At 39.5% G+C, this 19,189-nt stretch overlaps 1 protein-coding gene and 1 long non-coding RNA gene across 10 annotated transcripts in view; both read right to left on the bottom strand.

Moving 5' to 3' along the window:
- Positions 1-19,189, bottom strand: part of LOC121683726 (ferroxidase HEPHL1-like) — a 98,080-nt gene that overhangs the window by 5,802 nt on the left and 73,089 nt on the right. The window contains exons 19-22 of one of the 9 annotated variants that reach the window (XM_042063490.1): positions 13,716-13,742; positions 13,538-13,564; positions 13,343-13,372; positions 9,716-10,137 (exon numbers count right to left, since the gene is read on the bottom strand). In XM_042063490.1, coding sequence (XP_041919424.1) covers positions 9,926-10,137; positions 13,343-13,372; positions 13,538-13,564; positions 13,716-13,742 — 296 coding nt within the window. In that variant the 3' untranslated portion in view covers positions 9,716-9,925. Of the gene's footprint in view, positions 1-9,715; positions 10,138-12,540; positions 12,705-13,342; positions 13,373-13,537; positions 13,565-13,715; positions 13,743-19,189 lie in introns of those variants that run through there. The other 8 variants (XM_042063494.1, XM_042063491.1, XM_042063492.1 and 5 more) reach the window with 8 other exon arrangements.
- On the bottom strand, positions 1,897-2,876 carry LOC121683741. The gene is made up of 2 exons (XR_006022890.1): positions 2,431-2,876; positions 1,897-2,143 (listed from the first exon to the last, which is right to left on the bottom strand). It is a non-coding gene; the product is annotated as an uncharacterized LOC121683741 (long non-coding RNA).

The raw sequence follows: 19,189 nt of genomic DNA, 5'->3' as shown, positions 1-19,189 counted from the left end.
GCTCAGTCCGGAACCATCTCTGGTACTCTGCTGCCAAGGCAGAAGGAAATGTAGAGGTATGTAGACCACTTTAAGGTCTTCTGTACTGCCTCACTATGGAAATGTCATCCAATCTGAGTAGCTTATCTCAGTAGTCCCATCTCATTGGCAAGACTAAACTGTACATAGTGTTTGGCCACGTTCTTGAAAATGTTTTGTTATATTTATTCTTATAAGACACTGAAGTCGACGGGGAATTCAATTCTGCACCACATAATCGACGAACATACATGGACTGAAGGAGGGACTGAGCGTAGCTGTCATCACCCACCTCTCACCGATGAAGACCGGGAGAAAAAAATGTGGCTGTGTAAGGACAGTGAAGCATATCAAGAGCTGGCTAGAATAGTCCTGAACACAACACTCCAGAAGGACCTAGAAAACATGGGGCGTTTCAAACACACAGGTCAGTGGTTTTGTCTGCTGAATTTTGTCACAGTCGTTCGATACTCTAGCTTCCTCCCTCACTTGTCTAAGGGGTGTAACCATCCCTTATAAACATTGACGTAGCAAGGTTTGCTATTTTTAAGGGTTTATAATTTGATGCAGTGGATGGGAGATATTTGTAATGATGAGTCAGATTGTAAGAAATTCAACCAGTAATTTTGGATTGATATGCAACATCCTAAATTATGTGGGCCAGAAGAGGTGAGTCTGTCTTATTAACAGTGTAGATGGAATATAGTTATCTACAGTAGATGGAAACAGGCATTAAACATGTACCAGCTTCCCCAATGCTATGGACAGCACTAATGTATTTTTGTTGTAGTTTGATTTCACCTAATCTCTTTCAAGGATGAGTCAGGGCACCCTTTTATTTGTTGACAGTAAAGGTAATATTACATCTCTGCTGAACAACCAGGTGCCTTGGAAGTATTCCACAGTTCCCTCTTGAAATATGCTCCAAAGAGACAGTGCTTTTCCTACCAGAGTATGAAGCAGAGATCAAACTTGGCCATCATGCATCACAATGAGAACCTGACTCAGAAACCAAAGCTGGACTCAGAAGGTCAGTGTTAGAATTTCATTTGTGTGTGTGAATATATATATATATTAAACAGACTATAATTGCTCAAATAATCCTTTCATATCTTACAGGAAAACCTGTGATCGTTCAAGAATGGAGCAAGCGTTCAAAAGAATGGGTCACAAGAAAGAGGTATCAGCAAAACACAGTCAACTTTAGAACAAAATTGATGCAGTTGCTGTTGGAGAGGAGGAATGATCCTACAGTCATCTTCAGGGACACAACTCTTCTAAAACCTGACCTGCCTGCTAACATAGGAACACTCCCCAAACCATCCAAAGATGATGCTGCCCGGAAACACAAGAGTCGTTTTGCTAAATGAGTAACTCAGTGTCAGTGTCTATTTATATTGTATCTGTACTTTCTGTACTTTTTTACTGTATCTGTACTATAAAAAAAGTCTTCTCTCATTACAGTTTGCTAATGCATCAGTGGCCTGTGTCATTACTTTCACAACAGCTAGTATTGTTATATCGAGTTAAATATTTATTCAATTAGGCAATATGTTTCACATATGCTTACAGAAGTGAAAATGGCTTAGGATTACAGTCATGTTTATTTACACGAGTGAAATGGCTTTGGCTTACAATCATTTGTCCTAGATATAAACGTGTCCACATTTTCTAATAATTGTATGTAGCACAAATCCAAAGGTGAATGTGAATTCCTGCAACCCAAAGTTTGCTATGGCAGAATGTGTGTCACTGTTACATGTGGGGCTAAAAATGACTAGACATGTATAATTACTAGACTGTGCATTTGTGAGGTTATGATCAAGAAATAGCTTGGCTATGTGTATTCAGGTAAGTGTATTAAAAAAAAACACAGGGTCGAAGAACAAAATAAATGTTTATTAAGAGCACCCAGAACTATTTACATTTGTTGAGTAGTAGTCTACTCGATTCCTTCTGCTGCCTCTCTCACCTCGAGGAACCCAGTGTATTGGCCGTCAGGGGACGCATACCGCTGCCTTACAACATCAACGAGGCAGGCGGGGAGTACTGCTCGGTTGTGCTTCCCCAAACGCTCGCCTCTTAGCACCCATTCCAGAAGGATACGATAGCCAACCAAACGAAACTGGTTAGAAGAAAATAAGATAAATTAAATGGCTTCCTAGCACATTTACTAGCTGAATTCCATTTCATATCAAAAATTAGAGATGGTAGCCCTGTAACCGCCTCCGTTTCAGAACATGCAGTGACTGTAGCAGAGAGGGTTCAAGCGGAGCTAGTAATCAAGGATCTTTGACTGTAGCACTAGTCTACTCTGGTGTTGTTTTGTTATAGGCTTAGCAGCTACATTACGCTACCTATTAGCAACCAGCAGACATAACGTACAGAAAAACAGAAATATGATTAACTTACTTGTCTGTTTGACATTTGTCCTCCTGGGCCCTGTGATCTTCTCTTTTTCCTCCAATTAATGAAGTGGAAAAACGTTTCCAGGACCCCTCTGTCCAGATGAGCACAAAAGCTGCTGTGTTGGGTTAGGCAGGACAGCTCGGATGCGTCCCCCATCTCATCTGCCTCTCTCAGCAAAAACTGACCGCGGTCCCACTCCTGACAACAAAGTGGCTCCACTTCTGTTGGTTGTGGTGGGCAATGTTGACAAGAGCACCACCAACTGCTGTCAACTCGAGGACGGTCAGCTGCAACGATGGCGTTAACGTTACTGCTACTATCCAGAGCTGCCTGCTGTTGTTCCCTCCGTTGCCTTATTTCATCTGCAGAATATTCTGGCTCAAATAAATAGCCTTCAAATTCTTCGGCATTAAAGGAGAATTCCGGTGTGATATTGACCTAAAGTGTATTGAAACATGATACCGAGTGTGAACGTATGTCTCATAGCCCATCTCGGCTTGTCCCCTGCACTCCAAAATCTGGCGCTAGTTAGCCGATGCTACCAACAGCTTTTTCAATAGTGGTGCTTCGGCATCGGGCTAGCCATGCAAATAAATCACTGTTTTACACCCATTTACGAGGCTCAATGTATCTCCACACTTCATTGGTAGACTTCCGAGGGCCCTGACATTTAAAACGAGACATTGAGAACTTTGAAAAAGTACTGGTAGTTTACTTACAAGACGATTTATACAGACAGTATCTTCACGAAGTTTAACGTTTGCAGCCATCTTGAATTTAGTCACGATAAGTCGAGCAACTAATAAGAATGAACAGGTATGATAAGGGATCAGATTCCAAAAATAATTCAGTGGAAATGCATGGATTCCAGTTGCTGCTACTGGAAGAAACTGGAATCCAAATTTGGAATTTTTGGCATATATTTTTGATTAAAATATCACATAAATCGGGCCAGGAATGATTTATTAACAAATTCCTTGGTAAATATCTTCAGAATACTGCTAAGTGTATAACTGGAAAGTTTGGTGTACATAGGTGCTACATAGGCTGAGATGTTTCTACTGGAAAATGAGAAAAACTCAATTTGAGAAAACAGCCTTGGAACACAGCCAAGCGATTCCGTTCTCAGCCTAGACTCGCCTTTGAACTTTCGCGATTGGTTGCGGTTACAAAGGAAGTGTCCATATTTGGATAGCACAACGTCATGCAGGAAAAACAGAGCTTTCCAACGGTACTACACATGATATGTTTTGTATCACGGTCGCGGTAGAGCATGAAACGTTAGAAGACTAACTTTTGGTGAATTTAGGAAAAATATACAGGCGCGAGTAGACAAAATGTAATGAAATAAACACCTAAATGTGTAAATCGGACTTTGTTGTTGTAGTAGTGTGAAAGAATACATGCTAAGGTAGCAAATTAGCCCAAAATCGCGAAATTGACCAGTGCATGAAAAAACGATGTTTTCACCTGCCATGTCTCGCCTTAATTCTATCACTTGAAATACGAACGTATTCCCTACAACTAAGATGAGATAATTGGCTGTTAAACACTTTTACATGGGAGGTTATGGTAACTTAGTTGGACCCCTTCCAATTCACCTTCCGTCAGAACAGGAGCACGGAGGATGGTATCTCTACGGCACTTCACTCTGGCTTGTCCCACCTTGACAATAGCAACACCTATGTGAGAATGCTGTTCATTGACTTTAGTTCAGCAGTCAACACCATCATCCCCTCCAAACTGATCACCAAACTCAGTGAACTGGGCAACAATACCTCCCTCTGTAACTGGATTCTGGACTTCCTAACCAACAGGCCGCAGTCTGTTAAGTTAGATAACCGCACCTACTCAACCCTCACCCTGAACACCGGCGTGTGCTGAGCCCTCTCCTCTACTCCCTATGACTGCACACCTGTACATGGCTCTAACATCATTGTCAAGTTTACAGACGACACTGCAGTGATTGGTCTCATCAGGAACAATGAAGAGACGGCCTACAGGGAGGAGGTCCAGCACCAACGACAACCTGGCTCCAAACACCAAGAAGACCAAAGAGCTTATTGTGGACTTCGGGAAATCAAAAGCTAGTACATGGTATGGTTAGGGTTAGTATGGTATGATTAGGGTTAGTATGGTTAGGGTTAGTATGGGTTAGAGTTGATATGGTTAGGGTTAGTATGGTTAGGGTTAGTATGGTATGGTTAGGGTTAGTATGGGTTAGAGTTGATATGATTAGGGTTAGTATGGTTAGGGTTAGTATGGGTTAGTATGGTTAGGGTTAGTATGGGTTAGTATGGTTAGTGTTAGTATGGGTTAGAGTTGATATGGTTAGGGTTAGTATGGGTTAGTATGGTTAGGGTTAGTATGGGTTAGAGTTGATATGGTTAGGGTTAGTATGGGTTAGTATGGTTAGGGTTAGTATGGGTTAGTATGGTTAGGGTTAGTATGGTATGATTAGGGTTAGTATGGTATGATTAGGGTTAGTATGGTTAGGGTTAGTATGGGTTAGAGTTGATATGGTTAGGGTTAGTATGGTTAGGGTTAGTATGGTATGATTAGGGTTAGTATGGTATGGTTAGGGTTAGTATGGTTAGGGTTAGTATGGGTTAGAGTTGATATGGTTAGGGTTAGTATGGTTAGGGTTAGTATGGTATGATTAGGGTTAGTATGGTTAGGGTTAGTATGGTATGATTAGGGTTAGTATGGTTAGGGTTAGTATGGGTTAGAGTTGATATGGTTAGGGTTAGTATGGTTAGGGTTAGTATGGTATGATTAGGGTTAGTATGGTTAGGGTTAGTATGGTATGATTAGGGTTAGTATGGTATGATTAGGGTTAGTATGGTTAGGGTTAGTATGGGTTAGAGTTGATATGGTTAGGGTTAGTATGGTTAGGGTTGGTATGGTATGGTTAGGGTTAGTATGTTTAGGGCTAGTATAGTGTTAATTTTGTCACCTATTTTTAATTTAGTCATAGTCTTAGTCTTGTGACGAAATGTCCTTTTTAGTCTTTGTCATATTTGGTCATTCAAATATCATTTTTGTTAGTCAAGTTTTAGTTGACTAAAAGTCTCGTCATTTTAGTCTAGTTTTAGTCAAAAGAAAACTAAAGGTATCTTAGTCTTAGTCAGTTTTAGTCAACACATTTTAGTCTTTTTTTTTTATAACAAATTATTTCTGATTACCATTTGAGTCAAATAGTGTTTCACACATCTCAATTTTCCAACAATATTGTGTGTCCACAGGGCTACTCGTCTGTTATAATTACTCATTCTGATTTTTTGTCAGTCAGTATGTTTACATGCACAGGTAAGTCGAGCTACAGTTATAGCTCGGCTGGGATTTGACCATAGACAGTAAAAGATTTGACTGGACCACTGTCATATTCGTAGACCAGTGTTTATCAAAGTGTGGTCCGGGGATCACTGGTGGTCCGCAAGCTATCCCAAGTGGTCCGCGAGCAGACGTGGTAAAATATAATATAAATGAGTTGTTTGCCAAATAACTTGTAGTTATATCCAAACAGTTCTGCAACACTGTCTATGTAAGATATGCCAGTTTAAATCATACAGAATGAATCCTCTGACACAATAAGCAAAGTGCAAAGACAATAAGCAAGGTGGTTCAGTGAGTAGGCCTATAGACTAATAATAGGCTACTGTTGAAGTAGGTCTAATCTTTTTTTTTTTTTTTTAGCTAGGGTTAGTTAAGTGGTCCTGAAACTGAAATAGTTTGAGAAACACTGTCGTAGGCCAAACTATTAATGTTTTACTCCGCCTCGCTAGATGGCGATATGCGCCCAAACACAACACATTCCCCAAACAGACTCTCCATCTTAGCCATAGCTAACTTGCTAGCGAAATTTCTATATTAGCTTACTTGCTAGCAAACTTTGCATCATCAGTCTAACTAGATGAATAGTTGACATTACATGCTGAACATTTTCGTATGGACATTCTGGGGGATGTTAATTTGTATGAGAGAAGCGTCAACTTCTGGGTATGTAGCATTGTGGCATAAAGCTTAGGTAGTTAGCTTGCTAACTCTGGCAGAAATCTCCAGTGTTCTTGTTCCATGTAGTTTCGTGTTGCAGCCACAGGGTTGCAGCAGCAGCACGTAGACTAGCCTACAGGAAAGCTGTTGCGTATGAACTCATTTGGAATATTTTGAAAACGTAACAGCTAGATATTCTGTCTTCTCATTTTATAGACGAACATGAAGGGAGATTTTATCTTAGTTTTTATTTCATGCAAAACATTTTAGTCTCGTCTTTTTTCGTCAACAATAATGCATCTTAGTCAGTGTTTCATTACTGACGTCTCGTCATCGTCTCGTCTTAGTCATGAAAAAAAAGGTCGTTGACGAACATATTTCCTCTCGTCTCGTCTGACGAAATTAACACTAGGCTAGTATGGTATGGTTAGGGCTAGTATGGTATGGTTAGGGTTATTATGGTATGGCAACTGCTCTGCCGGATCACCAGTTGTCCAACACATCACTGTTACTAGGGGTCATCCATATGTTCCCAGCCTCCTATGTTCCCCAGATTAACATGGTAGATAATGGGAACATGAAAAAGGGTCCTATGTTCCCTGGGCCCTATATTCCCCAGCTCAATGTGTTTTGAGCAGGAAACTGAACAGGAGATCATGGACCCTGGGAACATAGGCAGAAACAATAAAGTTGAATCTCATCTAATCTAAAATGATCTAATCTAATGAAACATGTCACTTCTGGCCATCTTTCCCATTTGTAATCAATGCTATGATGCTAGCTTGTTAACGCTTGTTAGTGATTGGTTCAAAGGAACTCCAATGATTTTAAACTTCAAATACGTGTCCATCCACCAGGAAAATGTTTGCCAATGAAGCCAGGCCAGACTCTTTGGCAAAGAGGAGCGTAGCAAAACATAGTCAAGAGTATGGTTCATGAGGCTAGTGATAATTAGGACAATTAGCATAATAGATTTTTTTTGCATTTTAATTTTTTCCATAGCCTTAACTTTTGATTTATTGCCCAAGGGAGATTTCTGACATGCACACATGTGAACAATATTAATTTATTTACATGATAAAATGATGCCTGCCCGAAGAAAGTGCCCAAAACTGCTTGGGAACAGGGCTGGTTGGATTCAGCATATGTTACTTATGATAAAAAGTCCTATTCCCAACTCTACAGCCATATATATATATAAGGACTTTTTTTATGGAAATAGCACTTGTCTAACACCAAAATGTATTTATTTTTACTGTCGTAGAGGAGTAAATAAAAATATTAAAGTTGAAGAAGTGCCATGTTCAATCAAAGCATTCTGAGGTATGTAGATTGGGTAGATTGCCCTTAAATATTACAAACTGATTAATAAAACAGTTGCCAAATAACTTAATAGTTGATAACTAATTAATTCTGTATCGCAGCCCTAATCAATAACACACAAGACAACATAGAATCAAGAAAACACATAATATACATAACAATATTGAATCAATGACCACATATAGTGGTAAGAAAACGCTAAAGTTGACTAAAAAGAGGACTAAAAAATTTTTATTCTTTTGGAAATCGATCTTAAAAAAAAAAATGAGGAAAAATCCAACCTTTAAGAACAACAGTTTTCTTTGTGAATGAATAATGTATCATAAATAAATAAATGTTCTTCTTTAAATACAGGAGGCATAAGTATATGAACCCCTATGCTAAATTCTCCATAGAGGAAGGCAGATTTTCCCATAGAGACGGGCAGATTTTTATTTTTAAAGGCCAGTTATTTCATGGATCCAGGATACTATGCATCCTGAAAGTTCCCTTGGCCTTTGGAATTAAAATAGCCCCACATCACATACCCTTCACCATACCTATAGATTGGCATGGTTTTATTTCAGTTAGCCTATTAGCTGGTTTGATTTGCATTGAACTTTTTCTTGCCACTATATAATACACAAAACAAACAGTGACTCGTAATAAACAAAACAACCTGCAATCAATGTCTATACATTATCAACATACAAAATGCACAAAACAATGCACAAAACAACACACAAAACATCACCGATGTACAATGCACAAAACAAACACTTAAAACTCATAACAAACAACAGGACAATACACAAAACAAACAATTATAACTCATAAACAACAACAGCACAACACAAAAAACAAATAATTATAACTCATAACAAACAACAGGACAATACACAAAACAAACAAGTATAACTCATAAACAACAACAGCACATGCAGTGATTTGGGAGCAGCTGTTATTACCTTAAAGTGTAACTCTAGAGTAAGTATAAGTATATATACTCTTTTGATCCCGTGAGGGAAATTTGGTCTCTGCTTTTATCCCAATCCGTGAATTAGTGAAACACACTCAGCACACAGTGAACACACAGTGAGGTGAAGCACACTCTAATCCCGGCGCAGTGAGCTGCCTGCATCAACAGCGGTGCTCGGGGAGCAGTGAGGGGTTAGGTGCCTTGCTCAAGGGCACTTCAGCCATGCCTACTGGTCAGCAAACCTCCGGTTACAAGTCCGAAGTGCTAACCAGTAGGCCCCAGCTGCCCAACAGTCGTGTAGTACAAATACCACCGACACTATTACACCTCTGACACTAGTACACCACTGACACTATTTTATACCACTGACACTGCTCAAAATATAATGACTCTTCTGTGGTAGTGTGGTGAGGTTCTCTACAGACAAAAAGAAGTATTGTAAACTTTGAAAGTGTACAGCAAGGTTTTAACAAGGCCTGTATCTGGACAAAGCAAATTTTGCTCTAAATGAAAAGTAATAGACTGCCGTAAATAGACTCTAGGTTGTTTGGTTGTTTGTACTCTGGAGTTACACTTTAACAACAACAATCAGTAAATAAACACAACAGTAGATGGCACGTGTGATCATGTCTGTCAGGCGTTGATATGAGACTAGGGTGTGTGTGTGTGGGGGGGGTTAGGGGTGGGGTGGGGGGGTGATATGAGACCAGGGTGTGTGTGTGTGTTGATATGAGACTATGGTGTGGGGTGTGTCTTCATATGAAACTATGGTGTGTGTGTGTGTGTGTATATATGTGAGAGTATGGGGGGTTGGGGGATGATTTGCGACTATGGTGTGTGTGTGTGTGTTAATGTTCATGTTAATGTGTGTGTGTGTGTGTGTGTGGGGTGATATGAGGCTATGGTGTGTGTGTGTGTTAATGTTCATGTTAATGTGTGTGTGTGTGTGGGGTGATATGAGGCTATGGTGTGTGTGTGTTAATGTTCATGTTAATGTGTGTGTGTGTGTGTGTGTGTGTGTGTGGGGGGGGGTGATATGAGGCTATGGTGTGTGTGTTAATGTTCATATTAAACTATGGTGTGTGTGTGTGTATGTATGTGAGAGTATGGGGGGTTGGGAGTTGATTTGAGACTATGGTGTGTGTGTGTTAATGTTCATGTTAATGTGTGTGTGTGTGTGTGTGTGTGGGGTGATATGAGACTATGGTGCGTGTGTGTTAATGTTCATGTTAATGTGTGGGGGGGGGGGGGGCGGTCGCTTGAGGCTGCTTGTAAACTTTGCAACTCAGACAAGTCCAATGCAGGTGGGGGCTCTGCAGTTCTTTGATGAACCCAACAACAGTGTACGGCAAGTATGACGGCACCGCAGAGCAGAACCAGAACCAGAACCCCGACGACCACTCCCGCTACGACCCCAGTTCTGCTTCCCTCTGCAGCTAGGAAACCATGGCAACAGAGGTAAGTGTTAATGTCTCTGGGCCCATATTCACAACCCTAATGGTACATTCACATACTTCCGTGCGTTGCTGGTGGGTTTTCCCGACGTTCAGTGGTGTATGCGTTGAAGCGAGACTGACCGGTCAACAATCAGTCACCATTGTCATCTGGCAGTGGCGGGTAATGTTAAGTTGCTAACACTGTTATCTGGTAGTGGAGGGTAGCTAGCTAACTTGCTAACGCTATTATCTGAGAGTGTGTAAAGTGCTTTGAGTGCTCGGAGGAGTGGAAAACTTGCTAACGCTATTATCTGAGAGTGTGTAAAGTGCTTTGAGTGCTCGGAGGAGTGGAAAACTTGCTAACGCTATTATCTGAGAGTGTGTAAAGTGCTTTGAGTGCTCGGAGGAGTGGAAAACTTGCTAACGCTATTATCTGAGGGTGTGTAAAGTGCTTTGAGTGCTCGGAGGAGTGGAAAAGCGCTATATAAATGCAGTCTATTTACCATTAGTACACTAACAGAACACCTATAAGTTCACTTTGAGTACACCTAAACATGACTACTTTTACACCTTAGAAATACTTAACGTATACTATTTCTATAGGCTCAACACACTCTGTCATAATAGGGCCCATAAACTGAAAGTGGGCCAATTTAGTCCGAAGAAGTACTAAAATAGTACAAGTATACCATCAGCACATTTATATTATAAACAGGGAGGGATATAAGGCTATACGTCCTATTACATGCGCAGAGAAGTTAAACCCAGTTGACAAATCACTCCTAGACCCCCCCCCCCCGCCAGACACACACACACATTGGCCTGCAGTGGCAGACTTGCTCCATCTTTATTAAAAATAATAATAATAATAATAACGTTGAAAAATAATGTTGGTTAATCTGCAGATTCCACATGTGGGAGTAGTTGTGTGGTCGCAGTTTGGGGCTTGTTAGTCTCCCACTCACCGTAGTGTGTATGAAAATGAATATTCCCTCTAAAAAAACACATATATTCGAACTATTCGAACATCTGGTTCCGCATTTTGTCAATGACGCACATTACATCAATAGCAGGACAAATTAATACAAAGAGATATATTTATTTAAAGGAACCATATGTAAATAATGTATTTCAATTAATCATAAAATGGCCCTGATATATCACTAGACATTAATTTAGCCGCCAGGGTTAAATTGGATTTTTACATCAAAATTTCAAAAGGCCATGGCTTGCAAGTGGTCAGAGATAAAGTCCTACTGTAAATGTGAAAATCATTGAGTATGACCAGAAGTTTATGAACGGGGTAAATTTACTCATCTAATTTGCATATTATGACGTCACTGGATGGCAACCACCGTGAATTTTGCACATTTCAGTAAATACTAGATGTTGAACATATTTGAGCAGTTTTACTTTCTTTTTTTGTCATTTCACCAACATAACAAATGAACAGGAAAACAGTCACATGTAAACCAACAATAGTAACCTACTACTATAATCACAAACCCTATGCTACCATACAATAAAGTAGCCTGGTCAAATCAGTTCCATATCGCGCGTGACTTCAGTGTCAGTGTCATATCGCGAAGTTCTTCAGAGCCCTATTTTTACAACCCCTGCTGTCTATACCACGTCCATTACGGACACTATCATCACTATTGTCACTGGCACCTCCAGCTATGTTGGGCAGAGGGTCGAAATAAGCATGGTATGCTTAGTGGACACTGTTGAAAAAGACGCACCTCCATTCACAGACGCTCCGTGACGATCAGTCAATAGGCGATCAATCATATTCTCCAAAAGGCAGATATTCTCCTTCACAACGGATCCAAGACTTCATCACACGTGAATTTTTTTTTCAACATTTGGTGTATTTCTGCTTCAATTTGTGCAAAACTATGGCCCGCATCGTTTCCACGTTATGGAGGAAATGCACGTCTTCTTTGTGTGTTTCTCGCGTGTTTTTAGCGAGCTTCCTGAAAACTTTGAAAAAAAAGGTTGAGCTTGAATCGAAGGTCTGGGTGTCTGCCAACTAGTGGTCAAGAGTACAAATGAGATTTTACACTGTACTCGCGTCTATCGTCTGTTTTATTCAGTAATGATGCTTGTCGCAATATTGTGACATGGGCGGTTAGAGGGTTAAGAAATCATGTTCATTTCAAATACTTTCAAATAATATCACTGACAACAGTAGTCCGGCCAGGCTATTGTCATTTAAAAAGCGAAGTTGCAGCCCTCAACTGATGTTGATGTTGTGTTTTCTCATGTCATGTTGTGTTGTGTTTTGGCCTGATGCGCCACCCTCTACCTATCTACTAATCACAAAGTCAGTAGTGTTTCGGCATCCGGGTTGGCAACCTCGAGTCAGGGGGGAGGGGGAGGGGATACACCGCTTTACAGTAATTTGAAAGTGATTGCAGTACCAGTGTTGGCCACAATCTTACATATGGTTCCTTTAAGTTTAAACATATTTGACAACATCGGCATTACCTACACAAAAAAAGTAAATCAACTAATGGCTAAGACCGCAGACCTCACTCTCGCTCACTTGCACACACTCTTTCCCTCTCTTGCCTGCAGGTACGCAGCTATTCCAAAGGGAAAGAATGGCCAATTCACTAACTATCTATCTATCTATCTATCTATCTAGCTATCTATCTAGCTATTCCAAAGGGAAAGAATGGCCAATTCACTAACTATCTATCTATCTATCTATCTATCTATCTATCTATCTAGCTATTCCAAAGGGAAAGAATGACCAATTCACTAACTATCTAACTATCTATCTATCTATCTATCTAGCTATTCCAAAGGGAAAGAATGGTAGCCAATTCACTAACTCAAGACTTCAATGCCATCATATATACAACATTTTTTTACACAACAAAAACAGAAAGGATGGAGGCAGCAAAGGTAGAGGAGTGATTTCAGCAAAGGTAGAGGAGTGATTTCTTCCATCTTCCATGTAAGTCAACTTTCAGCAGTGACGCTGTGCGACTCCCGTGACCTCCCGTGACCGTGACCCATTCGCATAGCAGACAGCCGCGCCTTTGCTACCAGGCGTGTTTTTCCACATTCGAATATTAATCTTCACCTTCAAAATTCTGTTTTTTAAAACTATTAGAATATATATTCGAATTTAGAATATTCATTGACAGCTCTAGTGTGCATGGGTGTGTGTGTGTGTTTCAGTAAAATGTCTCACCTGCACTGTTGCGTGGTCGTTCGTTGTCTCCTGAAATGGTGTGACTCTTTATGGTGTGAGTGACTATGTGTGTGTGTAATATACTGTGTGTGTGTGTAATATACTGTGTGTGTGTGTGTGTGTGTAATATACTGTGTGTGTGTGTAATATACTGTGTGTGTGTGTGTGTGTGTGTATTGCAGTAAGATGCCTCACCTGTTCCAGGGGCCAATGTGGTCTTTCCTGTAAACCAAACAGAGAGTCACTACACACATGTATTTATGGTGTGTGTGTGTAATATACTGTGTGTGTGTGTGTGTGTGTGTAATATACTGTGTGTGTGTGTAATATACTGTGTGTGTGTGTGTGTGTGTATTGCAGTAAGATGCCTCACCTGTTCCAGGGGCCAATGTGGTCTTTCCTGTAAACCAAACAGAGAGTCACTACACACATGTATTTATGGTGTGTGTCTGTGTGTGTGTGTGTCTGTCTATGTGAGAGAGTGTGTGTGTCGGTGTGTGTGTGTGTGTATATTAAATATTTTGTCCACCTTCCACTGTGGCTGGTGGATTCCAAAATCTACCAGCCACACAACTTTCTCACCAGCCACTAGAGATACGGTATAAAATGTGATATCATGATTATAGTAACCAAAATTATCACGGTTATCGGCATTATTGTGATACATTATTGTGATATATATACTGATAATCATCATCTGACTTTATTTGATTTACAGATATCTAGGCTATATTTAACATTTATTTTCTATTTGGCCTGTTATGAAATCATGCATTGACCAATTTAAGCACAGTTCAGTTTTAAGAAACTTAAATACATGCACGCTTAGTATTTTGTGAAAATAAATCATTAAGGCTACATTGACAAACTCTTAACCATGATATATTCTCTCTCATGATATATTCTAATATTTACAGATATCTGGGCGATGTAAGCACAGCTCCGTTGTAATATTTATAGATATCTGGGCGATGTAAGCACAGCTCCGTTTAAAGCCCAAAGAGACCATGTTGAAATTTGCTACAATTTATTTCAAAACTGGATCACTCTGGAACGGCTAATTATACAGGGGAATGCATTACACCTTTGTGAATGGATGTGGAGATGGGGGCAGAGAATAATTCAATTTTAATTTGTTATTTTTCCCGCGAACCGTTCATCACAGCAAATAGCAGCTAATTACCGCCGTTTAAAAGCAGATAAAAGGCTCTTTCATGTGATACGTGTGATGAGTACTTCTTAAGTAGTTCAATAGAGAATAATGGTGTGGATGTGTGTTTGTGAATCTGAGTGTGTGTGTGTGAAAGAGAGAAGCCCTTTATGTTGTATTGGAACCATCTGTGAGATTGGCCGTTTAGCTTGGCAGCATGTGGGGTGATATTCCAATATTATCGACAGGAAAAGGATGTCATGATGTCATTAGAAACATTATCAACAGGGAAAGGATGTCATGATGTCATTAGAAACATTTTCAACAGGAAAAGGATGTCATGATGTCATTCGAAACATTATCAACAGGGAAAGGATGTCATTACATACATTGTCAGTGGGAAAAGGATGTCACTATGTCATGATGTCATTAGAAACATTATCAAAGGGGGAAAGGATGTCATGATGTCATTAGATACACTGTCAATGGAAAAAGGATGTCACTATGTCATGATGTCATTAGAAACATTATCAAAGGGGGAAAGGATGTCATGATGTCATTAGAAACATTGTCAATGGGAAACGGATGTCATTAGAAACATTATCAACAGGAAAAGGATGTCATGATGTCATTAGAAACATTATCAATGGGAAAAGGATTGCATTATGTCATGATGTCATTAGAAACATTGTCAATGGGAAAAAGATGTCACTATTTTATGATGTCATTAGAAACATTGTCAATGGGAAAAGGATGTCACTATGTCATGATGTCATTAAAAACATTATCAACAGTAAAAAGGATGTCAAGATGTCATTAGAAACATTATCAACAGGAAAATGATGGCTTCCATTTATTCATCTTACATGCTAATAATGATACACCATTTGCATTCACGCACACACACACACTTCCAACACTCATTTCCTCTATTAGTTTAGTTTGCTAATGTTGGTATTAATCGATCTTAATAAATGGTTTAATTTGAACCTGTTGTTGTCTCCCTTTATGTTGCGATCTGTTCACGAGTTGGCAGTAACAAAACTTTGTCAATGGTAAAAGGATGTCACGATGTCATTAGAAACATTGTCAATGGTAAAAGCATGGCATTATGTCTAAGAAACATTGCCAATGGTAAAATGAAGACTGCAAAGATTTGGAAAAGATTTTTGAAAGACTACAGTCTTTGGTCCTCTCACATCTAAAGACAAGTGATAAGAGTTGTTGAGTCACAGACTATGATTTTGCAACAACTAGGGATCATGCAGGGTCAGGCTATTTACAAGACTGCTACTAGATTCCTTTAAATTATGTCCATCGTGCACTACATATCAATAGGAACTCATATGATAGCCTACTCATATCAAAGTCATTTTTTCGTGTTTCTGCAACATTGTTTCATGTGTGACATCCCTAACAGATATAGTGTCACGTGGAATAGCCGACTAATAATTTATAAGAAATGAAATAACAAATAATCATATAGACTACAACTTTGCCCCTTCCTGTTTGGTGTTGGAGAGGTCACAATTGTTTTTTATATTGTTTACGTCACTATTTGCATGAGCCACAACTAAAAAGACTTGCGATAATATCAAACACGTTTGATATTGTCGTAACGGCAATACTAGAAAAAGACTGACTCCAACTGACTTAAAATCGCTTACACTAACTTCACCTTACACTAAATGATCTAGTTCACGGGTGCGCACCGCGATTCCAGTACAACATCCATGATTTTTGTCCGACATTGGAAATTTTGTCGCTGACTGTGAAAACAGACCAAAATCGTACAATATAAGGCCGCCATAAGAAACATTGTCAATGGTAAAAGGAAGGCATTATGTCTAAGAAACATTGTGAATGGTAAAACGATGGCATTATGTCATTATTTGTGTTAAAAGAGAGAAATAAAAAAGCCATAAACAAATATGTTTTGACTGTAACATGCGTCTGAAGTTTATACATATTCATCATTTTAATCATTATTATCATGTTTATAAATATCATGTTTACAAAAAGTGTAATGTGGTGTGTGTGTGTGAGAGTATGAGACAGTGAATAGAAACAACCATTATAGACATATATATATATATATATATATATATATATATATATATATATATATATATATATATATATATATATACACACATACATACATACATACACACAACCAACTATACACCAACTACACACCAGCTATATCAGCTATACCAAGCCCTTTTAAATAACAATAACAGCACCAAAACAATTGCTCATAATGTTCAGAATTACATATGATCAATTAAAACATTAATTCAATTGTTCAGAATTAGATATGATCAATAACAGCATTACCGTAATTGTTCAGAATTACATATGATCAATTAAAACATTAATTCAATTGTTCAGAATTAGATATGATCAATAACAGCATTACCGTAATTGTTCATAATTACATATGAAATGCCCATATACAGTATATTGCACAGGTTTATGGGCAGGCTATGGAATATAATATATATATAAATATAATGTATAGGATGGGGTGTTAGCAGTGCAAGGTCATAGGTGAAACAGTGTAGGAATGTAAATGTAAACAGGTAAAAAGTAAACTACAGTAGTAACAGCTAAAATGCGAATCCTAGACAGGAGGTGAGGTTTTGTTCAGCAGCCTCTGGAAAGAAGCTGAGCCTGAGCCTGCTGGTGCGGGAGCGCAGGCTCCTGTATCGCCTGCCAGATGGAAAGAGACTGAAAAGACCATGGGTTGGGTGGGTGGTGTCCTTGACAATGGATTTGGCTTTGTTTGTACAGCGTTTATGATATGTGTTGTGGATGGAGGGGAGTTGGAAGCCAATAGTCCTTTGGGAAGATTTCACTACTCTTTGTAGTGCCTTGCGATCAGCAGTGTTGCAGTTGCCATACCATACAGAGATGCAGTTAGTGAGTATGCTCTCAATGGTACAACGGTAGAAGTCTGTTAGAATCCTAGGACATAGGTGTCCTATTCTGGGCTGGGTCCTATAGGTGCTTTCTTCTTATGGTGTGTGTGTCTGGGGGGGGGGGGGGGGCTCTATCCCTCTCAACCTCTCCTCCAGCTTTCTTCTTATGGTGTGTGTGTGTTGGTGTGTGTGTGTGGGGAGGGGGGGGGTGATGGCTATGGTGTTGACTCTCTGTACTCTTCCATCTCAGTTCCTTAACTCTTCCATCTCAGTTCCTCTCTCTGCAGTGTTCTGAAGGCCCGAGCGATGACTGTTTTTAATTATTACGGAACCGCAGAGCAGGAGAAGAACCACGGCGACCACTCCCGCTAGGATACCATATCTGCTTCTCTCAGCTGTTAGGAAACCATGGCAACAGGGGGAAGTGTTAATGTCACTGGGCCCATATTCACAACCCTAAATGCAGCTATACATTCACATGCTTCCGTGTGTTAATTATTAAATGTTAATAGTCTTGAATTTCCCCTTAGGGATCAAAAGTATTAATCTATCTATCTATCTTAACGCTTACTGGGGAGTTTTCCCGACGTTCAAGGGTGTGTATGCGTTGAAAATGATCTATTTAGAAATACCGCTCTATCAGACGTGTGTATGTGTTGAGCATGATTTATTTAGAAATACCGCTCTCTCAGACGTTAGAAATACCGCTCTCTCAGACGTTAGAAATACTGCTCTATCAGACGTGCGTATGTGTTGAACATGATTTATTTAGAAATACCGCTCTCTCAGACGTTAGAAATATTGCTCTATCAGACGTGTGTATGTGTTGAGCATGATTTATTTAGAAATACCGCTCTCTCAGACGTTAGAAATACCGCTCTATCAGACGTTAGAAATACCGCTCTCTCAGACGTTAGCAATGCCGCTCTCTCAGACGTTAGAAATACCGCTTTATCGGACATTACAAATACCGCTCTATCAGACGTGTGTATGCGTTGAACATGATTTATTTTGAAATACCGCTCTCAGACGTTAGAAATACCGCTCTATCAGACGTGCGTATGAGTTGAACATGATTTATTTAGAAAAACAGCTCTCTCATGTGTGTGTATGTGTTGAGCATGATTTATTTAGAAATACCGCTCTCTCAGACGTTAGAAATACCGCTCTATCAGACGTTAGAAATACCGCTCTCTCAGACGTTAGCAATGCCGCTCTCTCAGACGTTAGAAATACCGCTTTATCGGACATTACAAATACCGCTCTATCAGACGTGTGTATGCGTTGAACATGATTTATTTTGAAATACCGCTCTCAGACGTTAGAAATACCGCTCTATCAGACGTGCGTATGTGTTGAACATGATTTATTTAGAAAAACAGCTCTCTCATGTGTGTGTATGTGTTGAACATGATTTATTTAGAAATACAGCTCTCTCAGACCTTCCCCCTCTAACTTTCTTATGATTTAACTTGAGAACAAATGAGATTCTTGAAAACAAAGTTCTTAAATTTCTTCTCAATTTTCATTACAACTTTAACAAAGCCCTTCACCAGTCTCAGTTTAGCCTGCCATCAAGTGTGTGTGTGTGTGTGTGTGTATGTGTGTGTGTGTGTGTGTGTAAAAAGTACAATACACACAAATAAGACTGTTCAAAATGAACTGGCTATCAAATCTGAATACCAATGCAAATGCTCTAATACCATATTTACATATACTTGGATGTATAGTGTAGGTGGTCTCCATGCCAGTGTGTGTGTGTGTGTGTGTGTG

This window comes from Alosa sapidissima, chromosome 15 (assembly GCF_018492685.1).
Source record: "Alosa sapidissima isolate fAloSap1 chromosome 15, fAloSap1.pri, whole genome shotgun sequence".
NCBI classification, from domain to species: domain Eukaryota; kingdom Metazoa; phylum Chordata; class Actinopteri; order Clupeiformes; family Clupeidae; genus Alosa; species Alosa sapidissima.
This window is presented reverse-complemented; position numbering and strand designations above follow the sequence as displayed.